The 13,602-nt window shown below is 46.9% G+C and overlaps 1 protein-coding gene across 6 annotated transcripts in view; it reads right to left on the bottom strand.

The window, feature by feature from the left end:
• The window catches only part of LOC135089810 (NAD(+) hydrolase sarm1-like), a 116,870-nt gene that overhangs the window by 30,598 nt on the left and 72,670 nt on the right, over positions 1 to 13,602 (bottom strand). The window contains exons 1-2 of one of the 6 annotated variants that reach the window (XM_063985876.1): positions 1,600 to 1,815; positions 1,067 to 1,230 (exon numbers count right to left, since the gene is read on the bottom strand). The exons of 2 other annotated variants lie outside the window; for them this stretch is intronic. In XM_063985876.1, coding sequence (XP_063841946.1) covers positions 1,067 to 1,230; positions 1,600 to 1,630 — 195 coding nt within the window. In that variant the 5' untranslated portion in view covers positions 1,631 to 1,815. Of the gene's footprint in view, positions 1 to 1,066; positions 1,231 to 1,599; positions 1,816 to 2,637; positions 3,025 to 10,128; positions 10,282 to 13,602 lie in introns of those variants that run through there. 3 more of the 6 variants (XM_063985880.1, XM_063985877.1, XM_063985881.1) reach the window with 3 other exon arrangements.

Here is a 13,602-nt window from a genome sequence, read left to right as displayed (position 1 = left end):
CTCTCTCTGGCTTCCCGATCTTTATATTCCTTATCACGTACGCTTGCATATCTCTCTCTCTCTCTCTCTCTCTCTCTCTCTCTCTCTCTCTCTCTCTCTCTCTCTCTCTCTCTCTCTCTCTCTCTCTCTCTCTCTCAGCAAGTTAGCCTGAGTTGTAGTCAGTGACCTTGTGTTGTGTTCCCGTCCACCCTTCACTCCTCACTCCTCCCCAACTCCCGCTAACTCCCCAGCCTCCCTTTCCTTATCTCACTCTAATCTGGCACTCGCATCCCTCCTCCTCCTCCTCCTTATTCCAAACCCTGATAATTTAAGGGTGATTTCATGAGTAAGGCTAGTGGAGGTTTATGTGATACTCTCCTACACCCTTGTTACACTCGCCCCCTCCCTCCCTCTCCCTCTCTCTGTCTCTCCCTGCTTCAGTAATTCAACACCATCCCTCCCCATGACTCGAGGTTCGGCGCGTCAGTCAGCCAGCCCGCCCCGTGATCGCTTACTTCAAAATTACTCTGTGAACTTTGTGAAATATTGTTGCAAATTACGTTTTCTGTGAAGTTCGTAAGAGAGAAGGTTTGTTTTGGCTACGTTTGGATGGTAAACAAGTGATGGCAGGTCAAGGGCAGGCTTAGAGGTCATTTAAATCTCTCTCTCTCTCTCTCTCTCTCTCTCTCTCTCTCTCTCTCTCTCTCTCTCTCTCTCTCTCTCTGTCACCCGGACCTGCTCTGCTTTAACAAGGATTCTGCCGCCACTCTTATCAAGTCGCGCGTCGCTTGCTGGGAACTTCACTCGCTCCTGCACCAATACTGTGACGTGCGCCCGGGACAGGCTCGCCGCCAGTCCCTCGCCACCAGGTTCAGGTTCTCGAGTGGTCAGTTCACCCTCATATCTCGCCCCAAGTCGCCACTAACAGCTTCAAAACACGGACACAACACGTATATAACACACGCACACTTCTGTCCAACCACACCACCACCACCACCACAGTGCACCACCATCACACCACCACGTCCCCATTCACATCAGCACACCACGTCCCCATCCACACCACCGCAGAGTCGTTACAAATTACCTTAATCCTGTCGAGGGGCGACCTTCGCTTATATCCGTTCCACCAACTCATGGCGGCGGGCGGAACAGAGAAGCCTTCCGGTGGCGGCGTGAATAGCTGCCACAGATCCCGCTGCTCCACCTCCACCACCACTCTCTCCTTGTGGAACACCGAGTACTGGATCTCTGTGGTCAGCGCCGCGGTCACCAAGTCAGCAGAGGCAGGAGGAGGTGATAGTTGCCGAATTAGTAATGCGGGTTGAGCTCTGAGATGCCCGTGTATAACTTTCCCTGACCATGAGTCACCACGAGGATGCTGTCAATGGGCGGCCCGCATGGCAAGCAGCGAGCACTCCCCGCCGCCCTGTCACTGCCCCGGCTCGTCAGGCACTGGCCATGACGGCACTGAGTTCAGGCAAGGCACTGATGGAATACAATACGTGGGGTTAAGTGGTGACGGCGGCGTCTGAGTTCTCACTGCCCCGAGCAAGCTGCCGCACTGATCAATATCCTCCGTGACATTTACAACATCGACTGAACGCACGAGAAACCTACTCATGTTGCCGACAGGAACAGAGGCGATCATACGGGCGTCCAGGCAGGTAAGGCAGGCGTCCAGGTGTATCACAGGTAGCGTAGCAATCACAGGGAACTCAACCACGAGGAACTCAACGAGGTATCACACACACAGGTAAGTCTGAGCACTGCAGGTAACAACAGGTATTGACAGGTGGGACTCACGGCTGTCACTGATGCCCCGCCTGGTCTGGTACGATTAATATACCTGGTGTGCCCTCCGATACCACAGTTCCGGTTATTCTCAAACGTAACGGCGGCGTGCCCGAGGATCACATGTAGATAACGTCACGCACATGCACAAACACACATACATACGCTCACACACCCACGTATATCATCGTCACCGCACTCTGAATCACCGCAGATTCCAACGCTGATAAGGCTCACTGAATATCTTAATCAGTTGCTCCTCTCTCTCTCTCTCTCTCTCTCTCTCTCTCTCTCTCTCTCTCTTGAACCACAATTAGAAATGATGCGGGGGTGTTGCTCATGCCGCGAGAAGATTAACGAACGGAAGGAGATAAGGAAGACGTAAGCGAGGAAGGAAACGGAAGGAAGGGAGTGGACGGATGGACGGATGGATGGATGGAGAGGAGTGCCAGGATATTAAGTAATGAATGAATGAGGACATAAAAGGAGAGAGAGTGTGAGGAGAAGGGAGAGACGATAAAGGAGAGGGAGGCGGCATCTTTCAATACCTTTCATTATCAACCTAAACATGACTGAAGCGTAAAAGAAGAGCGAGGAAGCGAATTTAGTTGGGCGAGGTGATGTGTGGCATAAAGGAGGAGGAGGAGGAGGAGAAAAGTCGCACACCCACCCAGCAACCCACTCAACCCTCCCCCCACCAACACACACACACACACACACACACACACACACACACACAGATAAGGAGCAAAATGTACAGTACGCTCTCCGCTCCAACAATGCACCACAAAACGTTTCTTATCGTGGTGTCTTCAAGGAAAGCGACAAGACTCGCCGCCAACCGCTCCACTCACGTTGCCTTACCATGAGCACCATCTCGCAGGTCTTGTAGCGGTGGTAGTAGTAGTAGTCAGAATCATGGTAGCAGTGGTGGTAGTACTGGTAGTCGTAGGAGTAGCAGTTAGTCGTATCTTCCATGTCTGTTATACCGCAGTCACACATTTCCATTTTGGCGAGTTGAGATTCGAATGAAGACATTTATTTTTTTTTTTTTTGTGATAAGGTCAAGGCCAAGAAAGTCAGGGAATTTAAGGTCAAGTGCTTAATTTCAAGACACTAAATATGGTCTAAGGTCAGGCACTCTAGTATAAGGCACTGCAAGGCCACGAAGGTCACGGAATGCAAGGTCAAATACTCAGTTTCAAGACACTAAGTTCAGGCACTGTATAGCTGGCACTGTAGGCGAAGCTATTTTAAGATATGGCACTGTTCAAAAGGTACTCTAGTATGTCCAGGCACTGTATTGTAATGTGTCCTAGGTATGTAATCACTGTATGATGAGGCACTGTAGGAGCTGTATCCTTTAAGCACCACTTCAATCATGGGACTGAACCGTTGAATGAGGGATGTCTCCATATAAACTAAAGGATGTGATGTGTTCGAGTCTTACGTATGTTCGTAGACACAAAACGTATCCGTTGGCATGTTAATGACATACGTTCTGGTGTTTACTTTAGTGTGTTTGTGTGTGTGTGTGCGTAGTACAAGTTCGTTGGCAATGCAGTTACGTAGTGTACAATGTGCGTACATAAGTGTGTAGTACTTTAAGTATTTCATCACGTGCCTTCATGTACTACGTGGGCGGGAAGATGCCACTACTGTACAATGCACTTTTCTCCTGTTTCCTAATTAGATATAATTTTACTTCTTTTGGTAAATCATCAAAGGGTATTTTCCTACTTTAATCACATAACGAAGAAACAGCTACACGTTGCCTAGGACCGTGACGTAGTTTTCTTGGACACACACTGGAGCGGGGTAGGAACAGGCAAGGTTATGTTATGGTACGTCATGGTAGATCAGATTACATGATGTTATGTTAGATTAGGTTAGGTTAGGATAGGTTAGACTAGGATGGGTTAGGTAAGATTAAGTTAGACAAAGTTGGGTTGGGTTAGATTAGGTTAGGTAAGGTTAGATTAGATTAGTTTAGGTTAAGTTAAGTTACGTTAGGTAAGGCAAAGTTACGTTTGGTAAGATTGGGTCAGGTCACGTCAGGATACGTTACTCTGAAACACAAAACATAAACAATACAAACATGCACAAAAAAAAAAAAAAAAAAAAAAAAAAAACGTGAAATAAAATGCACGAAACATACACAAACACACACACACACACACACACACACACACGCACAAATCTTTCCATTCTGTGAGGCACGTAACAACACAATGACGCAAGATACACAGGTACGAGGAGAGAGAGAGAGAGAGAGAGAGAGAGAGAGAGAGAGAGAGAGAGAGAGAGAGAGAGAGAGAGAGAGAGAGAGAGAGAGAGAGAGAGGTGAACGATAACGATACCAGGTATGAACACGAAAGAAAACGAGGAAAGCGGAAGTGTTGCGTAAGAGTCGTAGGAATGAGGGGGAGGGAAAGTAAAACCGAGGGAGGGATGGAGGGGGGGATGGAGGGAGAGAAGGGTGACAATGCTATCAGGAAGGCGGAAGACGAGATAGTTACGAAGGAAGCCACGATAACTGCAGCGGCTTCCTTCAAGATCTTGCTAACTCCCTTGACGTCAATTGAATTCAGTGGTTCGGTATGCATGACTTGTGTAGGGACGGATATCAGTGCGGGGGCGAGAGTCTGGGAAGTGGGAGAGATGAAGGGAGAGATAAGACAAGCCTGTAGCAATGTTAGAACAAGAGCGAGACAGGTTAATGGTACGTGATCCCCCACATGACAGTAAGTGAATCCATAATGACTTAGTGGCGTAACAGAGGTAACAAAATTGGTGGAAGAAGACGTAACATTGCTAATACACACCTGGGGGTAAGAAAGACAGTATGAGAACAGAAAGAATACGAATAATGACAAAGTTTTTTAAAAGATCATCAACGAAAATATTATGACAAATTAAATAAAAAATAAAACCGGATAAAATAAATAAACCAAAGGCAAAAATAATGAAGGGAAACCTTTGAAAATTATACGAAAACAAAATACGCTTCATTTGATATACGTATGAAAAAAAAATAAACTTCACTTTTCGAACCAGCAAAATTTAAGCGTACGAGGAAAACTTTTTATTAACCACTCGAACAGTCACAACATTTGAGTTGTAAATTTCCTGATCTTGATGACCACGAGCGAAGAGAGATGTGGCAACCAGCATAAAAGTGCCGCCATCATTATTCTCTTTACCTATCTCATTCACTCCTTTTCTTCCTCCATCTATCTACCAATATTTTATCCTTCCTTCTTTTACCTATTTCCTTCACTCCTTTCCTTCCTGTATTTATCTGCTTGTTCGTTCATTCCCTGTCTTCCTTTATTTCTTCATTTTCTTCCTTCACTCCTTTTCTTTCTGTATTTATTTACCTGTTCATTCATTTCCTGTCTTCCTTCCTTCACTACCTCTTCCCTCCAGTCTTCCCTTCAATTCATTGCCTCTCTTTTATCCTTCCTTTCTTTATCTACCAACTTCCTTCACTTCCTCTATCTATCAACCCTTTCTTCTATCCTTCCTTCCTTCCTTTACCTACCTTCTTCACTCCCCCTTTCCTCCTTCCCACACGAAACTGCCACCTACTCTCCTGGGCGCCTCGCTCAAACACACACACACACACACCACACACACAAACACACACACACAATAAGCTACTGGACCCAAGCCACCTGAACACACAATTCATTTATCACGCGTCTGCTAAACCATAAAGTGGACGGAGGGTGGTGGTGGTGGTGGACTGACCAAGAAAAGGAAAATTTCATTAGGAGTTCACGTATTTTAGGGATAGGAAAAAAAATTGTGTGTGTGTGTGTGTGTGTGTTCGGGGGAGAATGAGAGCCTGCGTGCGTGTGTGTGTTCTCGGAACGTTCCCCGCCTTCTTTCCGGTCCTTACTTTGTTCTAATATTGTTCGTAGCGTTCGTTGCTTCGCGTATTAGTGTACTACTACTAGTACTACTACTACTACTATTAATACTACTACTACTACTACTACTACTACTTTTACTACTATCAGCAGAGGGAGGCGCAGTAAAGGACGAAGGAATGAGGGAGAGATGAAAGGAGGGGAGGAGGGCATGTTGGGGAGAGAAGTGAGGCGTGGCAGGTCTGGGAAGGAAGGGAGGAAGGAATGAGGGGGCTTGGTGGACGTAGGGATGTGAGGATAAGTTAGAGAAGTAAGGGATGGTGGGTAGCGGTGGGGAAGGGTGAGGAGTGGGTATGGATGAGGTAGGGAGAGGAGGGAAATAAGGGCGGAGTGGAGGTGAGAGGGGTGAAATGAAGGTGTGGATGGCTAGGGAGGAGGTGAGGAGCCAAAAGGAGTGGGAGTGGTGGTGGGAAGGTAAGGGGAGGCAAGGACAGAGGGCGGGGAGGAGGTGATGGGCGGGTGGGAGGGTCGTGTTGAACAAGTGAGGTGCTGATGCTCCTGATGAACCCTGAGAGTATCGCTGCCTGAGCCTATCACCACATCTCCCGCCGCGGCAGGAGGCTACAATTAGGCTCCAGCGGGCGGGCTCATTCCTGACAGTGACAATCTGGGTGCTGTCCACCCGCCCGCCCCTCCGCCACGCCCACCCGCCAGCCAAACGAGGAAATATCACCCAACCCATTCCCTCAAGCTCGTCAGGTGGTTATTGTAGCGAACATATTGTGAAACACCTCCACTCCTTTCAAAAGGCTCTAGTTGAAGTGACGCGGGTTTCTAAGGGTTGTTCTAAGGGTTCTAGTGACAGATTAATAGGGTTTCTATATTATTTACAAGAGAAATGCTTTTGGTGATGGAGAGAGCAGAGGGTTTCAGAACACGGGCTTTAGAGACACGTTAAGGGTGATTCTTAACTCGTTAGTGACAGAAGTGGTTCACTCGACATTGACCATTACCTCTTTGTTTGGAAGTGAAACTTGAGAAAAAAAAAATCAAATAAATAAATAATGCAAGCGTCCTAAGAAATACAAGAGACACGAAATCACAAGAAGTACGAGAGATAAAGATTTGTAAACGTTTTGGAGAAATCCACTAAATCACACGAAGTACAAACAGCTACGAAGAATACAAGCCCTTACGTAAATAAAAAAAAAAAAAAATAAATAAATAAATACATAAATAAAATAAAACACGAGTCATTAAACACGAACAACAAATTTAAACGTTTACAAAATAACAGGTCAGGATTCCGTCCCTCCGCTACTCATTCACTGTACGTCTCTCTAGCCCTGTAGAATACGAATAAGGTTACCGTTACGACCTCTAGTTCTATGATACGGATAGGACAACAATAATTTCCTTGAGTTCTTTAGTACACGAAAAGGGTGAGGAAACCTTTTAGCCTTAATACGAAGTCCTTGTGCCTTTTAGGATATGAAGAAGGGTAATGAGGAATCCTAGTCTTGTAGGATACGAATAAGGAGTCCTTTTGTTCCTGTAGGGTACGAAAATAGAATAAAAGAGGACCTGACAAGCGGGCGGGAGGGTGGCCGGGTTAAGTTTGGTTGGGACTACTTCCTTACTCGGGCCGCGATAAGGAGATAGAGGAGATAATGGATGAGGTAAGGTCCGGGCCAGCTCACCAGTCACCATCTCATCAGGAAGACAGAAGACAAAACCACCAGCCGCCCTCGCTTCCTCCTCCTCTTCCTCCTCCTCCTCCTCCTGGCTCCCGCGTGTTATCGGATCCCCAAATAAGGACATAATCAGACGCGCTAAGTGAGTGGGTGGGAATGATGTCAAGGTTTAATGAGGGAATTCCTGTGTTATGCCTAAATTGGGGTCTTGGGAGGAGGAGGCGACACACGCACGTACACACGCCCCTCACGGATTCAAGTACTCATCTTCCTTCTTTTTGGTAATCTGCGCTTTAGGATTTCGTTGTTTTGGTGGCTTGAAATTACTCTCTCTCTCTCTCTCTCTCTCTCTCTCTCTCTCTCTCTCTCTCTCTCTCTCTCTCTCTCTCTCTCTCTCTCTCATTCGCTCATTAGCTTACTAATTCGATCAATTGTTTCGGTACAGCAACGAACTTAATTTTGAGAAGTTTGAAAATAAAAAGTTATTATTATTCTTATTTTTCTTGATATTACTATTATCATTATCATTAATTTACTTGTTCTCTTCTTTTCCAATTTATTTTGCCTCTTTTTGTTGGCTCTTACTGATATCTCTTCTTCCTCCTCCTCCTCCATCATCATCATCATCATCATCATCATCATCATCATCATCATCATCATCACTGACAGTATACTTATGTTATCACTATTAATGTTACTGGTATTATTATTACTGCTAATGCAGAGGTGTTTTTGTCCCAAGCTAACCTGTTTCCCGGTAAACCAGCGTGAGTGTACCTCTGACAGACAGCAGGAAACCGCAAGCCAGTGTTGTGACGGCTTTCACAACACACACACACACACACACACACACACACGAGGAGTGGGAGGAGGACGCGACCGCAACTAGTGTGACCTTTGCTTCTTAATTGTTATCATCATCATCATCATCATAATTACCATTATCGTTATTATTATGGCTTTTGTTTATAATCTTACTTTTATTTATTTTTTATGTATATATCTTTTAGTGCATCATGTTCTCGTTTTTATTTTTTTTATTTATTTTTTATTGGGATGTTTATGTCTTCTAGTGAAATTACATTATAATTAATAGTTATTATTATCATCATCATTGTTTTGTTTTCGTCATCTTGTTTTGCTCTCTTCTCTTCCACTTGTTTTCTCCCTTTTTCGTGTTTTAATAATCTGCTTTATGTACCTTTACCTTCATTATTATAAGCATTACTATTATCATTAACATCATTACTAACATCACCACCATTATTATCTAGCTATTAATACGAATTATTATTAAAATGCTTAGGATCCTAGATAAGTAATCCTAGCTCTATATGTATAAAACACACATACACACACACTCGTAAACACTCCAACACAAAACGTATTAACTCGACAAGCAGACAACACAACCCCAACAAGATCAAGATTGCGCAATAGCTAAACAAAGGCCTCTCTGCCCACCAACACAATCCTCACGTCTACCAAGCACAGATGACACGCATGCGTCCCTTGACACACGTACGTAACATCCGCCACGTCACTTCGAGCTGGTACTACGCCCAAACATGACTCAGCGCACATGTTCCGCTCTTGTCGCGCAAAAAAAAAGAGAAAACGTTGTGCATTGCATGATACTTGACTTCAGGGGGACTTCTCAAGATTGGGTCAATGGTGAGAAGCACGTCGGTTTTTAGGGTTACGGAAGGTTATGGAATGGTTATAGCAGAGGTTGTAGGTGTGCAGATGAGTGGGTGAGGGAACGGGGAAAGAGGTTAATGGAGGAATGGGTTTAAGAGGCAAAATAACGGATGAAGGGAGAGCGGTAGATGAAGAATGAAAGGAGATCGAGATAAAAGGGGGTACAGTACATATGCAAGTGGTAAAGTAGAGGAGATAAGATGAAGGAAGTGAACGAGAAAGTAGATGAGGTATAAGGAGACGAGATGGGGGAGATAAACAAGCAGTGGACGAGATAATGAGATAGAAGAGACAGGGGAGCGAGGCAAGGAATGGAGGTATGGGAAGCGGAACAGGCATGGGGGGAGGGTGGAGGGACAGGGGAGGGGGAAGGATGTAAGTGTGAATCACTGCTTCGATGACTCTGTTTAGTGACTCAGCTGCGATCCCCACCTGCCCCAACATGGCCACACCTGCCCCGCCACGTCCAAACCTGCTTCCAGCCACCGTCTCCCCCTCCTCCCAGCGCCACCCCTTCGACACGCCCGCCGCCCACCGCTGTGTACCAGACAGTTTAGCGCTTGTCTCAGACCTGCAGCTGACATGTCTTGAATGTTTGCTTATCTTTGTATGTATTTGTTTATCTTTTGCCTTGTTTATCTGACGGGGACGAGGCTGAGCACCACGTGAAGCTCAGTGATAAGAAGCAAGATGAAAAAGCTAGAGGGTTTGGCTGATAGTGCCTCAGATAGTCTACGGCGTTCACGCACGCCATTCATCTCTCCGCCGAGGGCTGTGGGCATCCCAGCCTCCGGCAGGAACCGTCACCGCTTGACACAGATAACGCAACGCGCAGCTCACACGCTCGCCGCGCCCCGTTATCTGATAAGCCGCGTGTCTAGCCGCCGCGCGCCGCACTACCGCAGTGGTGTTGGCGCCGCTCAGCGAACACCTGCCCTCCACGTCCTTGTCTTATCGCCGCGGGCTGAGTGGATCAAGCTGAGGCGTGCCAGGACCGCCACCCTTTTGGCCCCACCCTCACCCCACTCCTGTCCATCCTGCCCCACTCGGCTCCGCCACACAAACAAACACAACTCTGAACTCACGAAGTTTCTGAGGTAGCCCATGGTGGCGCCGCGTCAGGAGATCTTTCAGGCACACAGTCACCGGTCCGCACGGCACACAGTCTCGGGGAAGACGGATGCTTCTCTTCCAGTCGCCGCGCACTATACAATGCCCCGGGCGCTCTCAGGATGGCTTATATGTATCCCTCACGCAAGATGCCAAATGTCATTAATTAAGGCAATTTAGGAGGCCCGCCTCCCTCGCCACTACCTCTCTCTCGGGCACGTCTGAGGCACCCCCGGTTGGCGAGGGCGTGGGCGTGTGTTGTGCTCGGCGGTATCACAGCAGCTGCCACCACCACCATCACCAGCTGCCCAAGTTTAGGCGTCATGGAGTGTTGTGTCCCTTGACGTCACGGTGCGGGGCATGAGTGCTGTATGGTTTTCACAGAACTAAACTTTCTCTTGTTGGTCCGCGTTGTGGTGGAGGGGCCGCGTCAACGCCCCATCCATCACGGCGCGGCGGCAACACCCTCATCCCTTGATTGGCGGCCTGGGAGGGTTCGCACAGCTTGACAAACATCGTGAATCATCCCCGGGGCACACGAGGCACTGGCGGGGCACTGACGGGAAACTAGTGGCGCTCAGGTCCTGCCCGGGAGCGTCTGTGTCCTATCAAAACGTTTCGTCATTCCATCTTGACAACTTTTAATAGTGCCTGGAGGAAGTCCCTGCGGGGAATTTTATGGATGATTTCACGATTCCGGTGATAGTTTAATAATGACCCTCGACCACTAAAAGTACCGTGAGAACTAGAACTCGGTAGATCACGACTGTGGCCTTTTGGAAACCGCTCTAGTGAAATCCCGAAGCGTTCCTAAGGCCAGAGTAGTGTCGCCAAGGAAGGACGCCGCGTCATCCAAAACTTAGCGACACTCACGACTCATCCAACCTGCCGTATTAGCCAACAGGTGTTACGCCAGCCTCGCCGCGACTCACATCCCATTACTCATGACGCACCGCACTACAACTCGCGCCGCATAACTGACTCATCGCCATTATATTGGAGGAAAAACTATCAGGGAAAGGATACGACATGTCCTGCTTGCAAATATGAGATTGAGGATAGATGACGTTTCCTGCTTTACTGTCTAGTGTGTAGCGACGTGCGAGTAGCAGACTCAGCATTGCACCAGCCTTAGCTAGAGGGCAAAGAAGACACTCTAGCCAAGATACTAGTATTTAGTGACAGTACACAAGCAGAAAAGGAAGCAAGGAAAAAAAAATAGTGGCCAGTCTGCGGAACAATAGACACAAATTTCAAATCTAGAACGAACAGGAGAGAAAGGTGTCGTTATAAAGATCTATCTACTACTACTACTACTACTACTACTACTACTACTACTACTCAAAAAAGAAAAGTACTGAGTAATTATAGCCTCACTTCCCAGCTTTCCATAAGAGCGCACGGCAGGAAGACGGCTGAGGAAGTTATAGAGGTGGATCCCTTGTTCTAATGTTAGTCGAATTACTCCAGAGTTCCAAGTATGTTCAAGTTTCCGCTCCCCTCGTGACGCAGGAGACAGACGAGCAGAGCGCAGGATGAGGCGGGGAAGGGAATACCTGAGCAAGGAGAGATGCACACACACCTTTTATTTCTCACGCATCACGTTTATTTATGTGAGAGGATGTGTTGCGTAAGTTTTTTTTATTTTTTTTTTTTATCTGCGCAATGCTTCTTATTCATTCCTCGTGATGGTCTTACTGTTTGTTTGTGTGCTTAAGTGATGTGTGGAGGGTCTGACTGCTCATGTTTTGTGATATGGATAAGGAAGGGGAGGAGGAGCGGCAGGACGGAGAGGGGGAGGAGAAAAAGGATGTTGATAATAGAGGAACAGCGTGATAGGGAAATATAATAAGAGAATGAGAAGAACGAGGGAAAATATACATGTTAATATTTATTGAAGAAGAAGAAGAAGAAAAGGAGAGAGAGAGATACAAGCTATTCTCTTAACACTATTGATGTAACTTTAGAGCGAATGAAAAACAGGATATAATGACAACACGTGATATTACATAGAATCTGTCTTGCCACGGGACACTTCCTAACTCCCCTACTCTCCCTCTATACAGTCACCCCCATTTAGCTCTCCCTCTCTCTCTGTATCTATCCTTACCACAAGACAAGCTCCATTTCCTGTCATGTTTCTATAATCACGAGGCGTTTGTGTGTCTCTGTGTGTGTGTGTGTGTGTGTGTGTGTGTGTGTGTGTGTGTGTGTGTGTGTGTGTGTGTGTGTGTGTGTGTGTGTGTGTGTGTGTTTGGTACTCTAATACTCACACACTGTTGCGTCATTGTGTCGTACTATTATTGGGTATTCTCTCTCTTTCTCTCTGTGTGTGTGTGTGTGTGTGTGTGTGTGTGTGTGTGTGTCATCACCGTTGGCGCCAGGGTGTGCGGTGTTTGATGTACCATGACCGTCCTTTCCCAGAACCTGTTTTCATCTCGTCCACATCAAACAACCTTCATCTTATCTACCCTACATCGCAACACTTCTTCGCAGCCACACACACACACAGCCAGCCAGACAGACGGACAGACGGGGAGACTTAACCATGATGAAACACGTAGAAGAATAAACAGGGAGTACTCGGAAACCACAGGCTGGTCGCGGTAATGAACGTAATGCCAGCCTGTGTTAAGTCATGTCGTAACAGAGCGCGGCTGCAGCATCCAGTGAGTAACGAAGAGCTCCCTGGCGTTCCCAAAGGCAAGCATCCCCTGCAGTTTCTTCTTATGAGTTCTAATCTGACATCTTTTCTAGGTAAGTTATGCAAGCTAACATGGATTGGGTATGTTTTATACTGGGACTGCCATGTGTAAGGGCTCCCAAAGACAAGAATCCCCTGTAATTTCTTCTTATGAGTTCTAATCTAACATCTTTTCTAGGTAATTTATGCAAGCTAACATGGATTGGGTGTGTTTTATACTGGGACTGTCATGAAGAATCCCCTGCAGTTTCTTCTTATGCCTCCTAAACATCTTTTCTGGCAGGTGTACATAAGGTAACATGGATTAGATAAACTTATGGATAGGGATGATAGGTGGATATAGGTAGGTGCGCTTTATATAAGGATTGCCATGTGTAGGACTAATGGCCGATCCGCTGTGACGACCCCTCACGGAACAAACCGAAAAAAAAGAATCCGGTAACATGTCGAAATTTACGAGAGAGAGAGAGAGAGAGAGAGAGAGAGAGAGAGAGAGAGAGAGAGAGAGAGAGAGAGAGAGAGAGAGAGAGAGAGAGAGAGAGAGAAAGTATTTGCAGCCTCTTCCTCCCTCCGGTCTACAACAGAGTGCGATCGTACATGACGCAGCGGGTGGTGGTGGTGGTGGTGGTGGCGGCGGTCATTCGGTCCCGTCGCCAGGCCGCCAGCTGAGAGGCGCCCACTAGTTGCCGTCACAGTGACCGCACCCTCAAAGGAAAGGAAAGGTACGAAAAGAAGGGGGTGAGGG

The sequence above is a fragment of the Scylla paramamosain genome, chromosome 33 (assembly GCF_035594125.1).
Source record: "Scylla paramamosain isolate STU-SP2022 chromosome 33, ASM3559412v1, whole genome shotgun sequence".
In the NCBI taxonomy this organism is placed as follows: Eukaryota; Metazoa; Arthropoda; class Malacostraca; order Decapoda; family Portunidae; genus Scylla; species Scylla paramamosain.
Note: the sequence above shows the minus strand (reverse complement) of the source record. Positions and strands in the feature narration are given on the sequence as shown.